The sequence below is a fragment of the Schistocerca piceifrons genome, chromosome 7 (assembly GCF_021461385.2).
Source record: "Schistocerca piceifrons isolate TAMUIC-IGC-003096 chromosome 7, iqSchPice1.1, whole genome shotgun sequence".
NCBI classification, from domain to species: Eukaryota; Metazoa; Arthropoda; class Insecta; order Orthoptera; family Acrididae; genus Schistocerca; species Schistocerca piceifrons.
Genome location: NC_060144.1, coordinates 250766054 through 250788663, shown reverse-complemented (window position 1 = coordinate 250788663; position 22610 = coordinate 250766054). Strand labels below are relative to the sequence as shown.

The following is a 22610-nucleotide window of genomic DNA, read 5'->3' as shown; positions in this document are numbered from 1 at the left end:
ATAAACTCAACGATAGTTAACGAAATTCGTACTCTTTTAAACTTTCTTGTGGTGGTCATAAAGAGCCACTCCTCTCCGCGTACGCACTGCAGAACATGCGTTGGTACTGCTAGGACTCCGTTAAAAGATATTTTCAGATTGTGGACCCTACTCGTGCTTCAGTACCGTATAAAGAGGGTGTTGTTAATGAAAGTTAACATCATATAACGAATTTTTTTTGTGATGGTGTAATATATTCACCCCACCCCCCTCTTCTCGGTAATACGCTTAATGAAAAATACGTTGCTATTGCTAAGTTTAATTTTGAGTCGATCACCTGTATATCCAGAATAACAGCTAGGATTTAATGACAAGACAACGGTTCCTCATAGACGTCAAACGAAAGAGATAGTAACAGGCAATTTAAACTCACAGTAATTGCGCAACGCCGGCCGAAGTGGCCGAGCGGTTAAAGGCGCTACAGTCTGGAACCGCACGACCGATACGGTCGCAGGTTCGAATCCTGCCTCGGGCATGGATGTGTGTGATGTCCTTAGGTTAGTTAGGTTTAAGTAGTTCTAAGTTCTAGGGGACTTATGACCACAGCAGTTGAGTCCCATAGTGCTCAGAGCCATAATTGCGCAACACTAAAGAACAAAAGAGTTACCAATCAGAAATATTACAATCAGATAATGACTTTATAGTATAATAAAGAGAAAGGCTAATAGAATTCCACTTTACAAAATATACTATGAATACACTAACATTTAAATTATGGCAAGCAGAGGATTGCAGTTTTTGCCAATGGACGCGGTGAATCAAATAAAATTATCCCATAGAATACGCTGGAAGTTCAGCCTCAGTTAATAAAGGCCGTAGCCCTGTTATACACAGTGAAATAATAAGAATTACAACGATGCCTAGCCGGCCGGTGTGGCCGAGAGGTTCTAGGCGCTACAGTTTGGAACCGCGCGACCGCTACGGTCGCAGGTTCGAATCCTGCCTCGGGCATGGATGTGTGTGATGTCCTTAGGTTAGTTAGGTTTAAGTAGTTTTAAGTTCTAGGGGACTGATGACCACTGCAGTTAAGTCCCATAGTGCTCAGAGCCATTTGAACCATTTCTTGTGTTCCGGTTTTCTCACAGTCCATGTTTCAGTGTTGTACGATGCTGTGCTCCAAAGGAACAGACTCAGAAATTTCTCCCTCAAGTTAACGCCTATTTTTGATACTAGCAGACTTCTCTTAGCAAGGACTGCCCTTTTTCCCAGTGCTATTCTGCTTTTGATGTCCTCCTTGCTTCTTCCGTTATAGGTTATTTTGTTGCCTAGGTAGTAGAATTCTTTCATCTACTTCATGGCACCCCCCCATGAACCATGGACCTTGCCGTTGGTGGGGAGGCTTGCGTGCCTCAGCGATACAGATAGCCGTACCGTAGGTGCAACCACAACAGAGGGGTATCTGTCGAGAGGCCAGACAAACGTGTGGTTCCTGAAGAGGGGCAGCAGCCTTTTCAGTAGTAGCAAGGGCAACAGTCTGGATGATTGACTGATCTGGCCTTATAACAATAACCAAAACGGCCTTGCTGTGCTGGTACTGCGAACGGCTGAAAGCAAGGGGAAACTACAGCCGTAATTTTTCCCGAGGGCATGCAGCTTTACTGTATGATTACATGATGATGGCGTCCTCTTGGGTAAAATATTCCGGAGGTAAAATAGTCCCCCATTCGGATCTCCGGGCGGGGACTACTCAAGAGGATGTCGTTATCAGGAGAAAGAAAACTGGCGTTCTACGGATCGGAGCGTGGAATGTCAGATCCCTTAATCGGGCAGGTAGGTTAGAAAATTTAAAAAGGGAAATGGATAGGTTGAAGTTAGATATAGTGGGAATTAGTGAAGTTCGGTGGCAGGAGGAACAAGACTTCTGGTCAGGTGACTACAGGGTTATAAACACAAAATCAAATAGGGGTAATGCAGGAGTAGGTTTAATAATGAATAGGAAAATAGGAATGCGGGTAAGCTACTACAAACAGCATAGTGAACGCATTATTGTGGCCAAGATAGATACGAAGCCCACGCCTACTACAGTAGTACAAGTTTATATGCCAACTAGCTCTGCAGATGAGGAAGAAATTGAAGAAATGTATGATGAAATAAAAGAAATTATTCAGATTGTGAAGGGAGACGAAAATTTAATAGTCATGGGTGACTGGAATTCGAGTGTAGGAAAAGGGAGAGAAGGAAACATAGTAGGTGAATATGGATTGGGGGACAGAAATGAAAGAGGAAGCCGCCTGGTCGAATTTTGCACAGAGCACAACATAATCATAACTAACATTTGGTTTAAGAATCATGAAAGAAGGTTGTATACATGGAAGAACCCTGGAGATACTAAAAGGTTTCAGATAGATTATATAATGGTAAGACAGAGATTTAGGAACCAGGTTTTAAATTGTAAGACTTTTCCAGGGGCAGATGTGGACTCTGACCACAATCTATTGGTTATGACCTGTAGATTAAAACTGAAGATACTGCAAAAAGGTGGGAATTTAAGGAGATGGGACCTGGATAAACTAAAAGAACCAGAGGTTGTACAGAGATTCAGGGAGAGCATAAGGGAGCAATTGACAGGAATGGGGGAAATAAATACAGTAGAAGAAGAATGGGTAGCTTTGAGGGATGAAGTAGTGAAGGCAGCAGAGGATCAAGTAGGTAAAAAGACGAGGGCTAGTAGAACTCCTTGGGTAACAGAAGAAATATTGAATATAATTGATGAAAGGAGAAAATAAAAAATGCAGTAAGTGAAACAGGCAAAAAGGAATACAAACGTCTCAAAAATGAGATCGACAGGAAGTGCAAAATGGCTAAGCGGGGATGGCTAGAGGACAAATGTAAGGATGTAGAGGCCTATCTCACTAGGGGTAAGATAGATACCGCCTACAGGAAAATTAAAGAGACCTTTGGAGATAAGAGAACAACTTGTATGAATATCAAGAGCTCAGATGGAAACCCAGTTCTAAGCAAAGAAGGGAAAGCAGAAAGGTGGAAGGAGTATATAGAGGGTCTATACAAGGGCGATGTACTTGAGGACAATATTATGGAAATGGAAGAGGATGTAGATGAAGATGAAATGGGAGATATGATACTGCGTGAAGAGTTTGACAGAGCACTGAAAGACCTGAGTCGAAACAAGACCCCCGGAGTAGACAATATTCCATTGGAACTACTGACGGCCGTGGGAGAGCCAGTCCTGACAAAACTCTACCATCTGGTGAGCAAGATGTATGAAACAGGCGAAATACCCTCAGACTTCAAGAAGAATATAATAATTCCAATCCCAAAGAAAGCAGGTGTTGACAGATGTGAAAATTATCGAACTATCAGCTTAATAAGTCACAGCTGCAAAATACTAACACGAATTCTTTACAGACGAATGGAAAAACTAGTAGAAGCCAACCTCGGGGAAGATCAGTTTGGATTCCGTAGAAACACTGGAACACGTGAGGCAATACTGACCTTACGACTTATCTTAGAAGAAAGATTAAGGAAAGGCAAACCTACGTTTCTAGCATTTGTAGACTTAGAGAAAGCTTTTGACAATGTTGACTGGAATACTCTCTTTCTCATTTTAAAGGTGGCAGGGGTAAAATACAGGTAGCGAAAGGCTATTTACAATTTGTACAGAAACCAGATGGCAGTTATAAGAGTCGAGGGACATGAAAGGGAAGCAGTGGTTGGGAAGGGAGTAAGACAGGGTTGTAGCCTCTCCCCGATGTTGTTCAATCTGTATATTGAGAGAGCAGTAAAGGAAACAAAAGAAAAATTCGGAGTAGGTATTAAAATTCATGGAGAAGAAATAAAAACTTTGAGGTTCGCCGATGACATTGTAATTCTGTCAGAGACAGCAAAGGACTTGCAAGAGCAGTTGAATGGAATGGACAGTGTCTTGAAAGGAGGATATAAGATGAACATCAACAAAAGCAAAACAAGGATAATGGAATGTAGTCTAATTAAGTCGGGTGATGCTGAGGGAATTAGATTAGGAAATGAGGCACTTAAAGTAGTAAAGGAGTTTTGCTATTTGGGGAGCAAAATAACTGATGATGGTCGAAGTAGAGAGGATATAAAATGTAGGCTGGCAATGGCAAGGAAAGCGTTTCTGAAGAAGAGAAATTTGTTAACATCCAGTATTGATTTAAGTGTCAGGAAGTCATTTCTTAAAGTATTCGTATGGAGTGTAGCCATGTATGGAAGTGAAACATGGACGATAAATAGTTTGGACAAGAAGAGAATAGAAGCTTTCGAAATGTGGTGCTACAGAAGAATGCTGAAGATTAGATGGGTAGATCACATAACTAATGAGGAAGTATTGAATAGGATTGGGGAGAAGAGAAGTTTGTGGCACAACTTGACCAGAAGAAGGGATCGGTTGGTAGGACATATTCTGAGGCATCAAGGGATCACCAATTTAGTATTGGAGGGCAGCGTGGAGGGTAAAAATCGTAGAGGGAGACCAAGAGATGAATACACTAAGCAGATTCAGAAGGATGTAGGTTGCAGTAGGTACTGGGAGATGAAAAAGCTTGCACAGGATAGAGTAGCATGGAGAGCTGCATCAAACCAGTCTCAGGACTGAAGACCACAACAACAACAACTTCATGGCAATCAATCCTGATTTTAAATTTCTCGCTGTCCTCATGTATGATACTTCTTATTACTTTCTCTTTCTTCGATTTACTCTTAATCCATATTATGTACTCATTAGACTGTTTATTCCATTCGGCAACCATACAATTCTTCCTCACTTTCACTCAGAATAAAATTGTCATCAGCGAATCGTACCATTAATACACTTTCACCATGAATTTTAATTCCACTCTTAACCTATCTTTCATTTCCCATCGTTCCTTCTTCGGTGTACAGATTGAACAGTAGGATCGAAAGACTGCATCCCTGTCTTCAACCCTTTTCAATCCTAGCACTTAGTCCTTGTCATCCACTCTTATTATTCCCGCTTGTTTCTTGTACATGTTGCACACTACTGGCCATTAAAATTGCTACATCAAGAATAAATGCAGATGATAAACGGATATTCATTGAACAAATATATTATACTAGAACTGACATGGGATTACATTTTCACGCAATTTCGGTGGACAGATCCTGAGAAATCAGTACCCAGAACAACGGCCTTGATACGCCTGGGCATTGAGTCAAACAGAGCTTGGATGGCGTGTACAGGTACAGCTGCCAATGCAACTTCAACACAATACCACAGTTCACCAAGAGTTGTGACTGGCGTATTGTGACGAGCCAGTTGCTCGGCCGCCATTGACCAGACGTTTTCAATTGGTGAGAGATCTGGAGAATGTGCTGGCCAGGGCAGCAGTCGGACAATTTCTGTATCCAGAAAGGCCCGTACAGGTCCTGCAACATGCGGTCGTGCATTACCCTGCTGAACTGTAGGGTATCGCAGCGATCGAATGAAGGGTAGAGCCACGGGTCGTAACAAATCTGAAATGTAACGTCTATTGTTCAAAGCACCGTCAGTGCGAACAAGAGGTGACCAAGACGTGTAACCAATAACACCCCATACCATCACGCCGGGTGATACGCCAGTATGGCGATGACGAATACACGCTTCCCATGTGCGTTCACCGCGATGTCGCCAAACACGGATGCGACCATCATGATGCTGTAAGTAGAACCTGGATTCATCCGAAAAAAATGATGTTTTGCCATTAGTGTACCCAGGTTCGTCGTTGAGCACACCATCGCAGGCGCTCCTGTCTGTGATGCAGCTTCAAGGGTAACCGCAGCCACGGTCTCCGAGCTGATAGTCCATGCTGCTACAAAATTCGTCGAACTGTTGGTGCAGAAGGCCTTCCAAACGTCCCCATCTGTTGACTCAGGGATCGAGACGTGGCTGCACGATCCGTTACAGGCATGCGGATAAGTTGCCTGTCATCTCGACTGCTAGTGATACGAGGCCGTTGGGATCCAGCACAGAATTCCGTATTACCCTCCTGAACCCACCGGTTCCATATTCTGCTAACACTCATTGGATCTCGACCAACGCGAGCAGCAATGTCGCGACACGATAAACCGCAATCGCGATAGGCTAAAATCCGACCTTTATCAAAGTCGTAAACGTGGTGGTACGCATTTCTCCTCCGTACACGAAGCATCACAACAACGTTTCACCAGGCAACGCCGGTCAAATGCTGTTGGTGTATGAGAAATCGGTTGGAAACTTTTCTCATGTCAGCACGTTGTAGGTGTCGCCACCGGTGTCAGCCTTGTGTGAATGCTCTGAAAATCTAATCATTTGCTTGTCACAGCATCTTCTTCCTGTCGGTTAAATTTCGCGTCTGTAGCACGTCATCTTCGTGGTGTAGCAATTTTAATGGCCAGTAGTGTATATTACCCGTCTCTCCCTATAGCTTATCCCTATTTTTCTCGGACATCTTGCACCATTTATCATAAAAAAGTACAAAAATCACATTGCATCACGAATCTCTATCCACAGTAGAGAGGGAATGTGAAAAAGAACCATACAAACTTGAAAATTCGTACGGACTAGTGCATACGATTCAACGTATTTTGCTGACTATAAGACGCCCTTTTTCCATAAAAGAAATTGTCTACAAAATTCAGGTACGTCTTGTAAACGAAATTAATATAAAAATGAGCAATGTTGGATTTAAAATTCTCTCCAATCTTACAAAAGGACGTATATTCGATGTCGCGGGAAACCTACGTACAACTGGCAGCATTGGATTCAACTGGCAGCAGCAGTGCAGCGATGCGACGAACATGAGCTGCGGTGATTCTCAAGCTTGGTAACTCTGCCTTCCTGCAGCCTCCCACCACAAACCCGGAAAACTGTCTAGCCTATGATGCGTCACTGCAGTCTACGATGCCGGTGAACTTGAATTGAAAGTGATTTGTGTTATGGGTAACAGTACAACATTTTTGTTAGTAGCTAGTTTCGTAGCGGAAAAAATGAGAGGTGTTCATATGATGCAGGCTATAAATTGAAAGTAACAGCATATGCAGAAGAACATGGAAACAGAGCGGCTGTGCGGTATTTACGCCCTGCACCAGAGAAAAAAAACATTTACGATTGGCGGGCTAGTAAAGAAGAACTGAAAAAAATGAGGCAGACTAAATGTGCAAATAGAGGACTGAATGCAAACTGGCCAAAACTAGAAGCTGGCGTATTGTAGTGGATTCAACGACACCGTGAAAATGGAACTGGAATTAGTACAAAAGTGATTCAAATACACGCTCGTAAGCTAGTGCTACAGTGGAAACAGGCTTTAAGGATGCAGTTTGTTGGTGCTACATGTTCATGAGGCATCATGGATTTAGCATGCAAACCTAACCCAAAATCTCTCAGAAAATGCCACGAGACTATGGAGAGAAAATATTATCTTTCCATCACTTTATTATTCAACATCTAAGGAGAACTGGTGTGGAATTAAGCCAATAGCGAATACTGACGAAACTCCTCTGACGTTTTTTGTGCCCTGTAACAGATCCGTTGCCATGAAAAGTGTTACAATCGTAATTATAAAAACAAGTGGACATGAAAAAATGTAATATACTGTTGCCCAGTTGTGCTGACGGTACTAAACGTAATCCAATTATCATTTTCAAGCACAAAACAATGCCAAAACCGTCTGAGATGCCGCCAGATGTTGTTGCTCACATACATGACAAGGGTAGGACGGACGAAAGTGGTATGAAATTATGGTTTGACAGAGTGTAGGAGAGAAGGAAAGGTGCTTTATTGAAGAAGAATTCTCTTCTTGTGCTAGATAGACATTTGAAAAATTCTGTGAAAGAGAAATTGAGACGGGGAAGTACAGAGATTGCTGTTATTCCGGGAGGAGGTACTTAACAACTGAAACCTCTTGATGTCTCCAAAAACCAACCGTTGAAAATGTTTACGAGAGAGGAATGGAACAAATGCATGATGGGTGAAACCCAACATGAATTCACGCCGAATGGAGCTATAAAACGATCTACAATCAAACTATTGTGTCAGTGGATAAAACAGCCGTGTTCTAGATTGAGAGAAGACATTCTTGTTAAATCTTTCAAGAAGTGGGGCGTAAGTAACGCTCTCCATGGTTATCAAGAACATCTTAAGTACGAAGAGGACAGCGAAGACGACTAAGAGGAAGAAGAAGAAGAGGAGAAGAAGAAGAAAGTTCAGACAACTATTTTCAGGGATTTTAAAAGTCATGTCGGTTTTATAAACTAAGAAATTTTTTTATTTTGGCTTTGCAATATAATAATAACAATGGTAATTTTTTCTAAATTGCTTAAAAATTAAGGTGCCTCTTATAGTCTGTAGTATCTTGTAGCCCGTAAAATACGGTACATACTTGGCCTTGGTGTCATCTTGAAGGAAAACAAATCAAGTTTTGATCCACGTGGTACGCTAGTACAGAATCGCGCAACCGGGATCGCTAACGGTAGTTACAGCAAAGATGGCTACTCTTACCAGTCCCGGGTGTGCTTGCAGTGTATTTTGGTTCTAAGAGTCTATATGTGACAACTCTATATCGTCATTTGCGTACAGAGTAAGCTAAAGATCAATGCAATACGCATACTACTTATGAGTGGCGTGAGTGTTACATTGAAAGTGGATGTTTGTTAAGACAACATTGATCCTCAGGTCATCCCCACGCATTCGACGACATTGTAGACAAGTGAGACAAAGCTTTATGAATAGTCGTACAAAACAGACCCATGGTGTTTCTCGAGACCTGGGCGTGCCCTCTACGACTGTTTGGCGTGTACTAAGAAAACACTTGCGTCTCCAACATCCGGGGTTTCCTGAAGAATGTCCGCTTTCCATGAAAGTGGAAGGGACGAGGTGCGCCAATTGCATGGCCCCGCATTCACAGGGCTTGACACCCCTTGACTTTTTCTTCTGGAAATTCACCAACGAGACCATATTTATTCCACACCTATAGGTTTCTTTACCAGGGCTCGAAGCTAGAATCTACGACACCAGAGTGGTGCAGCGAGTTTGGCAAGAAATCGACTTCGGATGGGATGAGAACAACATAGCCAGTTGAAGTCACGTTGAACTTGTTTAGGTATTCGGTAAAAGAAAAAGATGTATTTTGATTTTTCTCCAAAATAAATCATTATACGTTTTCAAAGTTGTAAAGCCCTCTCTGATACATCCAGTTTATCGTCATAAGCCAATGCTAAATTTAAGTATGCTGTACATTAATTTCAGGATTACTTACATAAAGATCTTTGGCAAGTCTCGTAAGCTACAACGCTCTTCTAATTTGTTCCAACATCACTACGTAAAATGTGCCGACAATTAGGATATACAACACGATCATTCATCCATAACATCTGTTCTTGATGAACGTCGCCTGTCATACTTGCAGTCACTGAAGGGCTACAGTGTTAGTTAAGAAGCAAAAACACATTAAAGTATATACAGAATTCTCGACCACACTAGAGACAGCTCACGCGGCGTGGTCGTTGTGAATTTAATAAGGATTCTGTGTGTATGTCTGTTCATCCCATCCCACAGATGGGACATTACGCGCACCCCATCTACAGTGAGGAGGGCGACTACCCTCCTGTGATGCGGCAGAGGGTGGACGCCAACAGCGCCGCAGAGGGGAGGCCACGCTCCAGGCTGCCTTCTTTCACCAGTGAGGAAGTCGCCTACATCAGGGGTGAGTGTCCACTTGGTAGCCACGACCAAACTTCCTGTTCTTACAAGGCGACCGCGCCTACCCGTTATTACCGATTTCGTTCAAGTTTATTGTACGTGCAGAGCTTGACTGCAAATGAAAGTGAGAGAAGTGGGAGCTCCAGATAGCCAAGCATTTAAAAAAAGCAGACCACTTACGTCTAAGCTACTTACACGCAGCGTTCGTCGCAGCGGAAAGAATGCAGAGCGATAATCCGAGGGTCACGGGTTCGAGTCACTATGCTGAAACTCTTGTTATTTTCTATTTTTAAGTCATTTTCACTTAAGATGAATCGAATAAAAGCTCAGTATATTGTAAACATTAATATTTTCATAAATAGCATGAGAAAGAAAAGAAAAAGAAAATCTGTGATCGTAAATAAATTTCCGGGAAAGGGTGGTCTTTACGGCATCCACGCGATTATGATGATAGCATTCCACGAAGGGATACTAATTAAAGCGAATTGGACCTTGTATTCTGTTAGTTTCATTTTGATTTTAAAGCAGTCCTCGGCAGCTAATGCAAATATGTGATATCTATTTGTATTCCCAGGTAATTTGATCAAGAAGCTGCTCTTGTCTCATCCAGAGTGACAAGGGAATCATTTTCCGAGTAGACTGCATCGAAACACATTAAATTGTACATCACCGATATCCTCGCCAAAATTTGGCGAAATGATACGTTATACGCTGTTTGCTGCCAATTGTCTCATGAAACAGACCTATTCTTGAATATAAACCAATGTATTTTTTTTTCTATAGGAACTTTAAAATGATCATGCGACGTTTATAAAGTGTGCTAGATCTCTTGAAAATTACTATTTTCCCTGGTGTTACGATGAATATCACCCCAGCAGGTGTAAATCTTCAGCTACAAAATAATGGAAGTATATAATTTTATGTACTGTAATTTCATACACGCCTTACAATCCCTTCTTGGAAATTTATTTGCAATCGCAAAATTCTTTCGCCTTTGTTTCCATGGCTTGTATGAAAATATTAATGAATAAGATACACTGAGCATTATTTCGATTATTTGAAGTGCAAGTAATGTAAAATTCGAAACAAAAACCATTTCATAAGAACTGGAGCCTACGACTCTCGGATCAACGTTCTACATCCTTTCCACTGCTGCAACCGCTGCCGATGAACAGTACTAACATACATGGTTCTTTCCTCGCCCGCCCCAACACTATTTTTTTTCTGACCGTTAGGCATGTGGTGCTCCCATTTCTGTCGCTTTCACTTCTGACCAAGCCATGCACACGAGGTGTGGCTGTAAAATAACGGGACTGCTGTAAAACACTTTATTGTCATCCTCAATATACTCCGCTCCTCTGCCCCTACAACGCTGCGTGCGAATTTTCCACCGATGAAAACAGTGCTGGATATGACATTGGGGAACAGATAAAAGTCACATGGTGCTATGTCAGGCGAATAAGGTGAATAGTCTAACAATGAGCTGGTGTATTTCGCTTTTCCAGGGATTTTAGCACATAATTTGAATATAGCTTGGGGTACTGTATACACTTCATTTCGTCAAAATCGGTCCCGGAAAAAGAAGCTATCCCTTATTGTTATGAAAATGTATGTATATCACACATCTTCTCTGAAACCACTCCAGCGATTTCAGTTAAATATGCCACACGTATCACTTATTGTCTGGAAAGAATTGCTGTTGGGGCAGGAAAGATCCGCCTAAGAAAGGGTGGATGTTGGGGTGGGAAAGGAGTGTAGGCCATGACTCACGAATGCCCAGATTTTGTTCATCCAGTATTTGAGACGAGAGCACCTAGTGACTGACACGAACTTCAGAATGTGTATAGTATAAGATACTTATTGGTTTGAAGAATATTACGAGAAATAGGAAAAATAAATACTCTTTGACTTTTCAGCTTCCTCACATTTAGGAAATTGTTTTTATTGCTTTCTATGTGGCACATTATACGGTTCAAAGTATTGAATACAACGAATAATATAATACCTACAACTCAGTTATAGCTTGCATACCCTGAGGTCGAGATGACCCTGGCCTTGAGTTACATCCCACACTTCTACGAAGTAGATCAAGTAGCACCTATTTTTCTTTCTCCTAAGTTTTATATCCACATTATCCATGCACTGCTTGTATTTTTAATACAAATCATTGCAAGGCTTGTTGTAGCCATGTTATTATCCACATAGTAGCCCACATCTCACCCTTACTTCCATCTGTCTGTAACCCAGATCTTCGATTACTTGTCAAGTCTGTAAACCTTTCAAGTGATTTTTTTTAGCATGTAAACCACTTTTGAAGATTGACTTTCTCTAATTTTTATGTTGCATGTAACGTTCTATTACTGTCTTTGTTATGTACTTGGTCTTTTTAAGGTTTTAGGCAACTTTCTGCCTATTATGGAAACAACATTGACAAATTTTATATCAGCTTTACAAACTGTAATAACAAATTTTTTATTCAGCACTTAGGTAAATTCGCACATTGGCACAAGACCTTAATGAGATGTATCGTGCCTTACCACAGCTTACGTTACTATTATGTTAACAACTTTAATATATCTGTTAAAAACCTTTTCACATTATCTAACATTGGTATGTAGTTAGTATTGCTATCTTTCTGCCTCTGGTGTGAAATGTTGACCACTGATAATTGTAGCTCCGTCTCTGTTGCTACATTACATATTATTATATAAGAGACTGTTGCCACCTGGTGGTACTCTGAAGCATTATCTAGTTCTTCTGACATCTCTCCAGCAGTAGCGAACTGGTTGTCAATATACACACATTCGACAGCAGGGGATGTGCTCTATCTGATGTATTTAATAACTTTGTGCGTTGCTGATACAGTTATGGCTTTTAGTTTAGTGTCCTTTCTGTGAGGTAAACGTTGTAGTAGTCTATGACTGTGGAGTTACCATAAACATATGAGCGGCTTCTTTTACGAATTGTTGTTAATTCCACAGGTTATTTCCATGTTTTCAATACCAGATGGCAATGTGCCACATGAAGGGCTTCATAATTCACATAACTGAGTTAAAGTTTTATAGAATTTATAAACCTTCTAATACATTGGTAACACAGCTCTGAAGATGACAATATAGCATTTCAGAATCTAGTAATCAGAATATGTATCAACTGTGACCTGTGTGGTGAAACTTCTATTTTATAAGCCTATTTACATTGGTATAGAGGTCACTCTCCATCCGAGAATATCAGGTAATTACTATCTTCAGTATGTTTACTCCATACTACCACATTATTTAACAGCATGATTCGTTGATGCACGCTCCTCTCCGTGCTCCTCTGTATGCCCTGCTCAGTAGAAACATTAGCATGGCGATGCGTTGTGCATTCAGACAGCTTTAGAGGGGGGAGAGTGTGGAGCACATCGTGAGCCATTCTTACGCATGAGGGCAGCCGATGTTATAGTACATACAGCAGTTTACTTACTCAGCATCACACATCATAGCAAAGTTATTGTTATGCTAGGGCATTCAAAGATAACAGGTAGTGTAGATAATAGTAAGAGTGACAGCCTATGTTGTGGCTGTTATTGGTGTTAAGGTGGCCTGGCTAACTATGAACACTCCAGATATTTAGTACGCAAATAAAACAACGACAATTTTATTTACAACTAGCTGTTACCCCTGGCTGCACTCAGATATCAGAAGTTCTATTATACGGAGTGATGGTGAGTGATTAAGCTACTGCACATGCAATAACGTCAGCTGGGTAAGCATAACTTGTGATGTGCTCTCCACTCTCGCCTCTACCAAGCTGTCCCTACGCATGATCATGTGCAACATCACTGCCCAGCAGAGGGAACGAGCAGAAACGTGTATCTGTGCATCGTGCTATTGAAGTGGCTGCACATTATACAACGTGTACATTAAGCAACAAATGAAACATATTAAAGAATATATAAGAATTCTATTCATTAGTTTGAATCGTATCATATAGCATGTATCATATAGCATTTCCACGAAAAGTTCAAAAGTCAAAGAGTAAATATTTTTTTAGAACACTGTTACTGCCTAATTTGGGTAATAATCTTCAAAACAATAACTATCTTGTACTACACACTGTTTAAAGTAGCTTGTTTTTCGTCAAGTTTCAAACCATCTCGTTACCAAAATTTAGTCGATATCAGTTCAGAGGGTTAGTAAAAATCAATTTAAATATATTGCATTAATGGGAAGTTCCCATGTACAGTATCTCAGTGCTTATCTCCAGAACTATGGGTCGTACAAAGACATAATTTTGCAAGTACATTCAGTGGTATATGTGAACACTGTCTGCAGTATTTGTTGCGAATGCAGTTAGTAATAAAGAAGTAATAAATTTGAACTTCATGCCTAATGCGAAAATGAACAGCGAAAATGTAGTAAGCGATAAACATTTTTCCTGTCATCATTTTGTGGGGGGGTTTGTGAGCAAGAAAACGTTTCGTAAGGGGAATCATGAGTGAAGTTTGTTCAAAGTCACTAACTGCTATCCTTCTCAAATACTGGGTGAATAAAATCTGAGTATCAACGTGTCGTGGAGTACACTTCTTTTCCACCCTCATCCTACCTCTTTGATAGGTACCTGGTTCTTACCCCAATGGCGAGTGTTTCCAGACAGTCTGTAGTATGTGTACCACCTTTGGTTGAAATCGGTCTAATGGTTTCGGAGGAGATGTGGGACATGCATAGACTTTTATCAAATGTATGGCTATCTTTTCTATTCTTATGTCCGATTTTAATTAAATAAACCTTAAACGCTGCTTCAAGCTATACTGAAGTTACCTGCGAAAGACCCATGAAAATTCGACTAGCATTTTGGAGATTAACCTATTCAAATAGACGGACAGACAGACGAGTAGGTTTGAGTAAGACTCTGCATCACGATTTCTTTTTCCTGGGATCAGATTTTGATGAACTAATGCCCGTGAGCTCCTTCTTCTGCTGAGATGTGAAAGACGTGGGCGACGCACAGCGCTCCGTCAGCGGGAGGATCGACACATAACGTCGATATGGTAGATTGTGAGTTGTTATATGGAAAACGCGTTTCTGTTTCTATGAGTATGTTTGAATTTTTCCTTTTGTTTGCATGAGGAATGTGTGCTGAAAGATTGACCACGTCTTCCACTGGCGGGTGCACCACAGTATAGAATCCTTCAGCCAGTTTTATGTTTTTATTTTCTCGTGGTTCTCCACTTGCAGTTTGATGTTAAATGACAGAAGGTAAAGAACTTGTACAGTTAATGGAGAAAATTTAGGTTTACGTATAAACTTCACCTATGCGAAAAATATAAGCAAGCTTTCACGGCCTTGGTCCCTTGCATTGTGTTTAAGTAATGAAAAATTGCCATTCAGAGGAACAATACCTTCGGATGTCTTTAGAAATCATTCTTTCATAACGGAGTAATGATGACGTCATCTATGGTCATCTATGAATATTTCTGTTAATTGGTGCAGACTGAAAAATGTTTTAGGTTTGAGACATAAAACACGTAACGACGAAGTCAATGAAGATCAGAATTTATTTAACCTGAGATGGAAAAGAGGAAGTAGTTGTTGGCAAATTATATATGCTTTTCAGTTTTCAAAATTACTTGGCACAGGAAAGTTCAGTTTCATAGCATCTTCTTAGAGACTAATAGTCTGCTGGTAATTATACTTCCACTTCGTTTTAAGTAGGTTCGTAACGACGGTAGGTCTTCATCATCTTGGAAACCTGGTTGCCATATAACTCTACGGGTCCACGTGCTCTTCTAACAAGATAGTGAAATATTACGTACGATAGTCATCAAATTGTACAGGTCCCTTTCCGATGGATTTAGAGATACATTACCAGGACTAAAAACTAATGGCAACATAACGGCTTGGGAGTAAGGTGTTAATAACTTTTGCGGTATGTTGTGCATTATCAGTCACCATGGATTTCTGTCGTACTTGTGTTACAGGTCTTCTTGTATTATAAGATACTGGTACATCTTGAAGAAACTGTGAAGGTAATACTTTTCAGGAACGTCCGACTTCTTCGGTCTCAATCACTACTCGACGCTGCTCGCTACATCCGGAGAGACTGGCAGCGTTCCGTCCAAGGAACACGACTCAGGTGTCATCAGCTACGGTGACGACTCTTATCCTCAAGGATCCGCTAGCTTTGTCAGGGTAATTCCACACTTATTCCAATCAAAATGTTGTTCCACATTTTGCTTTCATGTTTAGAATAGGAATATATTCTTGGTTTTACGAAGTCTCGACATAAAAATGTTTACTATCCTGGAAGACATGCAATAATTGTTTAAATAACTTACGGCTGGATAATATTATCGACAGTTGCCGATATTTCGACGCGTGAAGTAGGTACAAATCACCGTGATCTTGCTTCCTATAAGCAGCATGTTTCAACCCACCACCGTCCTTTCTCCTGCCCGATATATCATAGTGAGGTGAATATGCAGATGGGATGAACTGAGATGTACTAAAAATCTGTAGAAATTGTCACCACCACGTAGCCAAAGACTAAAAGTGTCATCAAAATGTTTGAAAAAGGAAACCAGGTAAGTTTCAACGCCGCCAGCTCCGGGGAACTTTTTCTCGAAATACTCCATAAAAATATTGGCAAGATTAGGAAACAGGGGAGAGAGTGCCACATCCCAACTCCACCTGTCCGCTCGTAGTACAGGTAATTGTATAAATAGTTACTGCAAATCAATACGTATCCAGTCATGTCAGCTCAACATCAAACCTAAACTCAGTTAACGGTAATGAATCCGACAGGCAAATGCAGTGAAGAGAAAGACTACATCAAAACTTCGTATAATATAAGAGTCATTCCATGGCAATCTGTAATCTACCTATCAGTTCAGCCCGATTCCTAATGTCGTTTGGAAACTAACCTATCAGTATTCAGAACAGTGTAACAAGGTGCTGATCAGCATAGCGTTTTGCTGCAAGGTACATCGGTACATCTGTATTGCTGACAATACGCCTATGAGGAACATTCTTACGAATCTTCAGCAGTATCATCCAGTGGTGGAGCGGCATAGTAAGAGACTCTTGATAGTATCTTGCGACAAATGTAATTTCTTCAGGAGGTTGTCAGTTTTCCTCTCCACTTTCTCACGTCAGCATGGAATCTGTAATTCGATGAATTGGATAATAAACAATAACATATTCTGAACATAAAATAGCTTATCTAGACCAACCATAGCACTGCCCTTGTTCGCAGGCAAGACAAGCGTTTCAGATCTACGCTTAGAGAACGTAAAACAAGTTGACTGGTGCTGTAATATTTCTCTTGGACGAATGTATCCTCCTCATATCACTAAGAACGTCTCGTTGAGTATTTGACACGCCGGGAGAAGCTCAAGTTTCACATGAAATGGTTAACTGCAACTTAAAGCTCTACTTGTTTACAAAAACTGCGGCAAGTGACACTGCAATAGTGTTAAAGCAAAGAACTTTCTGATATATTAGCACGGTTCAGTTATTTTGATAATAATATGAAAATTATTTAATTAATTCGTTTATTAGTATGAGACAGGTAAAATTCTTTCTTTTATTTTCGATAAAAAGAAATTAGGAATAGCGTTTAGCAGCCCGTTGATGAAAATCTGATGAGAGACAGACCTTGGGTGGTGAGAGTATTCCACCTTATTTCTTTCAAAGGAACTGTCTCAGGTTTCATTCATCTCCATCAGTTTAAGGAAACGACAGAATGTCCTCATAACCGGTAGTAGGAAATAACCCAGATCTCCAGGAATGCGAGTCAACTGCATGTCATCGAGGTAAACTCACCGGAAGAAAAATTAGTCACTCCGGTACAAGCGCACACATAAATCATTAAGTCTTTACAGATGGCGCAACAATCGTGTCACGTGCTGAACCGTGCAGACACTCCCTCTACGTGAGCGTAAGGCAGTAACATCAATGCGACATTTAAGTTTCGAGCGGACATCATAACTTTACTTGGGAAAATTTAAGGAGATGACAGTGTACCAAAGAAAGGGGAATTGTTTTTGGCCGTGTCTATGACCATATGGGTTGTCAAGTATGGCGAACTGTTCATGTTTACAAGCTGTGGAATAAGACACCTGGCCACGGAACACAACGTCAGGACTGTGTTCGGAAGAAGATCCTGACTGAGAGACGCGTTTCACAGCATATGAATCAAAATTGCTTCCAAACCCGACAGAAATTGCTGCCAGTAGTAAATGAAGGTCCATACCAAAGTGTTCACGAGAGAACATTGAGATGGGTGCCGCATTCAATGAAGAACTAGAGTCGGTCACATCGTCAAAAACCATTGCTCACCCAGGCACATAAAGGTGACAACTGCTAAGTTCTTCTTGGTGGGAGAATATGTGAGTGGTTTTTTGGACACTTCCCCGCCTTACATCATCTTGATTGTCCTGGAGAATCACCCGACTTGAACCCCATAGTATGTCTCTGGATCGTGCTGGATAAAACATGAGCATTGGTCTCAAGACTTAGCTTGAATATGAACAGTTGCAGCAATTTTATTATCCTTCATATGTCAAGGACTTGTATCTGTATTTCATGAAAGAGTCATTGTACTGTAGTTAAATATGAACATCTCGGCAATTTGTTGGAATTGCGTGATCAGATCATCAACGACTGGCTTAGCCCGAGTGTCACCATGGCTGACAGTGCTGGCCGTAATGTGCGATCTCCAGATAGTGCACGATCTGTGTCACGACATCTGGACATTCCATGGCCCACCGTTTGAAAAATGCTGCAAACAATTGTAAAATAATATTTCTAGTATGGTGACAGGCTGACTTGGAAGCAGATGGTCATCTCACTGAGCAATGATTGTAACATGGAACGTAAACATGGAACGAAAGTGAGAAATATTAACCTGTCATGTAGAAATTAAAATGTGTTTCATTCAGCGGTTTATTCGTCATTTCTCTTTCATATGTTCTTAAAAATGTTTCGACGTAGTTTAATTGTGCTACGAGCACTCGTTTTTCAAAATGCAAAATTTTAATCACAACAATACTGTATATAATAGATGTCAAGTGGTCAAGATTTTGGCAGGTTAAACGAGCTCATAAATAAGCAATACCAATTGTTATGATTTTGTGTGTTTATGTGGATGTTATATGTATAAATTTCAAAAAAGTTACACCTCCCAAGTACAACGTATATCAAACACAAAAGTAAAACAAAATATAGCTGTAAATTGGTTCTGAAGTTATTCATCCGTTCGAAGACTTTTGGGATTATTTTCCATCCAATTTTCCTGACTGTACGTATGTGCAGTTCCTCTCCGATGTGCATTCTGCCCTATTTCCTGTCCCTGCCACGCCTACTACTTTTGAAGAAGGAATTCTACAACTCCTACAGGAATTCAACGATTCCATAACTTACTCTAAATATGTCTTTTAATCGCAACTCGAACGACATATTAGTAATACAGGATGTTATGTGTATTAGTGCAGATATTGTGATGATTGGTATCTTAATGTGTACCAAAACTTCCTTGTATAAGCTGTTTTTTCTCTGTGTCCAACAGTATTCCCGCAAACAACTCTCATGATTTACTGCTTGCTGTTTTCAGCAGGGTCGTATCTCCTCCATTATGTGGACTACGTCTCTCAGTATACATTAAACGTTTTGTCTGCACGTTTCCACACTTGTTCACCTGACCCGCTGCCCAGGGGAAAATAAAGGATTAATGGTTTGGTCTCGCCACACGTACTTGCAGGTACTCACCATCCTAAAAACGTAATATTCCTAATATCTCTAATTATTAGCCTGGAAACGAAGCAAATACTGAAGTAATGTTGTACAGTACAAAGTTCCCAGCTAGCAATGAAAATTTCGGCACTTACATCTCTAATACACTGGTCGTCTAGATGCTCAAGACTTTTCAAAGGTTCATTGCTTCATAAACGAGTTACATTCAATTTACATTAACCAAGGTTTTTTCTAATGTGTGGAAACGTATAGAAGCATGCGGTTTATTTTTAAATTCACGTGCACTTGTTGTTAGTACACGACAGAAATAGCAGCCCTGTGAAGCACACAGAACTCTAGCGGCAGTGGCGAGAGTGGGAAGTGGTTTTGATACTAGAAATGGAGACGTTTCTATCACAGGCTCAGCATGTAATCATTCGTTTTCTCTATTAGCGTTGTGTGAAGCCGACTGAAATCCATCGTCAGTTGAGTGAGACATGGGCTGATAGTGATAAGAATGTTCGTGGGTGTGGCAATTCGGAGAAGGCAGAACATCGTGTGACAACAAACCAAAACCATAATCGCCGAATGAGAGTAGAACTCATCGACAAGAAAGTTTTCATTTCCGCGTGATCTGCGCGCACAATCCATCATAAGGATCTGAAAAGAGAATGGTGTCGATGGGCTGAGTACGACGAATGCTGACGAAGAATGAGAACGCTGTGGTTATGGCATACTGTCACACAATATTGACGCGTCGTGATGGCGTGAATCAGACTTTCTTTTCATGGATTATAAAAATGAATGAGCCATCGACGGCGTTTTCCAATCCTGAAACGAAGCTTCAGTCAGAGTAATAGCACACATGCGTGCGCTCACATACACACACACACACACACACACACACACACACACACACACACACACTGTCACGAAGAAAAATTCGGGTTAGCTCCAAAGGTGAAAAAATGATGATAGCCACCTTCTTCGACAGCCTTGGGGTAACCCCAGGTCGCTGTATTCCAAACAGCACTACGGTACATCCCGCCGAGACGTCTTAAGGTATAAGCTCATTCCAGTATTGCCTAAAAAACGGTCGTAAAACGCTGCACATGATGCGTTCCACCAAAAAGCCGCCCCAGCGCGTCGGGCGAACGCGGCGCTGCAGTTTCTTCGTGACAAATTTGAATAATTTTTCATGCTTGCCACTCACCTGACCTGGCTTATAGGGATTTTTTCCTCTTTCCAAAGATGATGACACTCTCCGTGGTCGCACATTCAAGAACCGTGCCGCTATTCAATCAGCGATTTTCCAGTGGTCAAACCAGACACGTAAAAAACCGTTCACAGCGACTATGGAACAATGGCGTCGACGTTGTGAAAAATGTGTACGGCTATGCTACGTCGGGAACTGATCTTAGTTGCATGGTTTTCGTGTGATTAGTACTTGAGACCAAAACTCGTAGGTATTAAACGGAGATGCACCTGGTATATCTTCATTTGTTCAGGTACACACAGGGGACTATTTGTTGCAGACGACGTATTTCTTAACTTCATGTAGAGAGCCTCATACTTCATATTTTAATAGTTAAGTGTTACACAGAATAAACAGCGAGGTGGTGGTTTTCACGGAACTGCTCCAGTAAACAGTCGCACGGTGTATTTTTACAGAGCAGAGAATATCTGACAGTAGCGCAGGCGTACTGAAGCGCAGTAGGTTGTCTGTCATTAGGGAAAGCGGAAACTACTTACTCTAACTTTCCAGGTCAGTTACACGTTCTAGACTGCACTATTTCTTGTTCTTAAGCTGATGGCTATGTTATAGAGAGAGTTCCCCTACAAGATAGTGCGACTGACAGTAACAACTGCTTCTCTGCTCCTGTTATTGCTTCTACTAAATAGCGCGATTTTCCTGACCTCTTGAACGTTAACGATATATATCTTTCTCTCACTCCAACAGGTAATCCCATGGGGTTTCCGCAAACTTCTCAACTGGATTGCAGCTGAATACCCAGGATACCCCATAATCGTGACAGAGAACGGCTACCCAGACTGGGGCGGTCTGGATGACAAAAATCGCACCAGCTACTACACGGTGAGTTGGCTTCACATCTATCATTACGTTCCTGTAACGTCTGACGGTGTAGTTGCAAACAAGAAGAACGGGTCTGCTGAAATTTTTCACATACAAATAACACTGTGACTGTCAGTACTCCAGAATTCATTTTAAAATACGACGTTGCTACTACCTGTATAAACATTTTAGCGGATTGACCCAAGAATTAAACTATTAACATTATACTAACGAGTTTTAGGGTATGTTTGCCGTATGCGCAACTAAATAAATGCAATTTACGTTTTACTACACACCACTGAAGAGTCTTCGGTGGCTTGAAACACGTACAAATTTTGACTTAAATACAGATATTTTAAATTATATAGTGTGCCATTGTATTTGTAAGATTCAAACATTCCTGTCCCTGGTTCTTTCTTGCCCAATGTATGCGTTCTGTTACTTACAATATGTTACTTAATCTGATAGCTGCTCTGCTTGTGACACTTCTTCTGCATACACCATTAGCAATTTCTGTCAGCAAAGGGTACAAAAGTCGAACATACTTGGCCACCAGTTATCATGTTTGTTTTCTCTAATCTAGCCAATTGTAGAATGTTTTGATGTGATACCTATGGTTGAAGGTTTTATATTTATGTTTTGATGTATGATACACCTATTTCTTCCCTTTGGCTAGATTTGGCAATCAGATGTTTATTTGGATTGGATAATTTTTCAGTTGCTTTCTCTCTATGCCTTTTCCCATATGGAATTTCCCTTGCGTTAACGATAACTTAAATGTAATTATTCATTCTGGCAATTTCCATATCTTACTCTGTGTTTGCTTGGTGATGAATATGTTCTTTTAGTTGTACAGTAAGCGTGAAGTAAATGAATAGTCGTCTATTCCAATACTTCAAAGATTCTTTACGTCAGAGTTTAAAATCCCTGCTCGTAATTTCTACAGACAGTGCGCTGCAGCTTTGGCAACTATGTTTGTCTGTGCTTGCTCCTTAGAATTTACCTCTCTCGGGTAATGAATTGTTTAAATTTACTGGGAGTACATCGTTGTTTAGTATGTTATGTAGGTACCTTCCTCATTAGAGTGTTTTTGACTTTTGTGTTAACTTACACAAATGTGACTTAGTTA

At 40.8% G+C, this 22610-nt stretch overlaps 1 protein-coding gene across 1 annotated transcript in view; it reads left to right on the top strand.

Annotated features, from left to right (window-relative positions):
- Positions 1-22610, top strand: part of LOC124805601 (myrosinase 1-like) — a gene marked incomplete at its 5' end in the record, with an annotated part of 126735 nt that overhangs the window by 89901 nt on the left and 14224 nt on the right. Inside the window, 3 exons of the mRNA XM_047266168.1 lie at positions 9548-9695; positions 15719-15867; positions 21368-21502. Of these exons, the coding sequence (XP_047122124.1) occupies positions 9548-9695; positions 15719-15867; positions 21368-21502 (432 nt within the window). The remainder of the gene's footprint in view (positions 1-9547; positions 9696-15718; positions 15868-21367; positions 21503-22610) is intronic.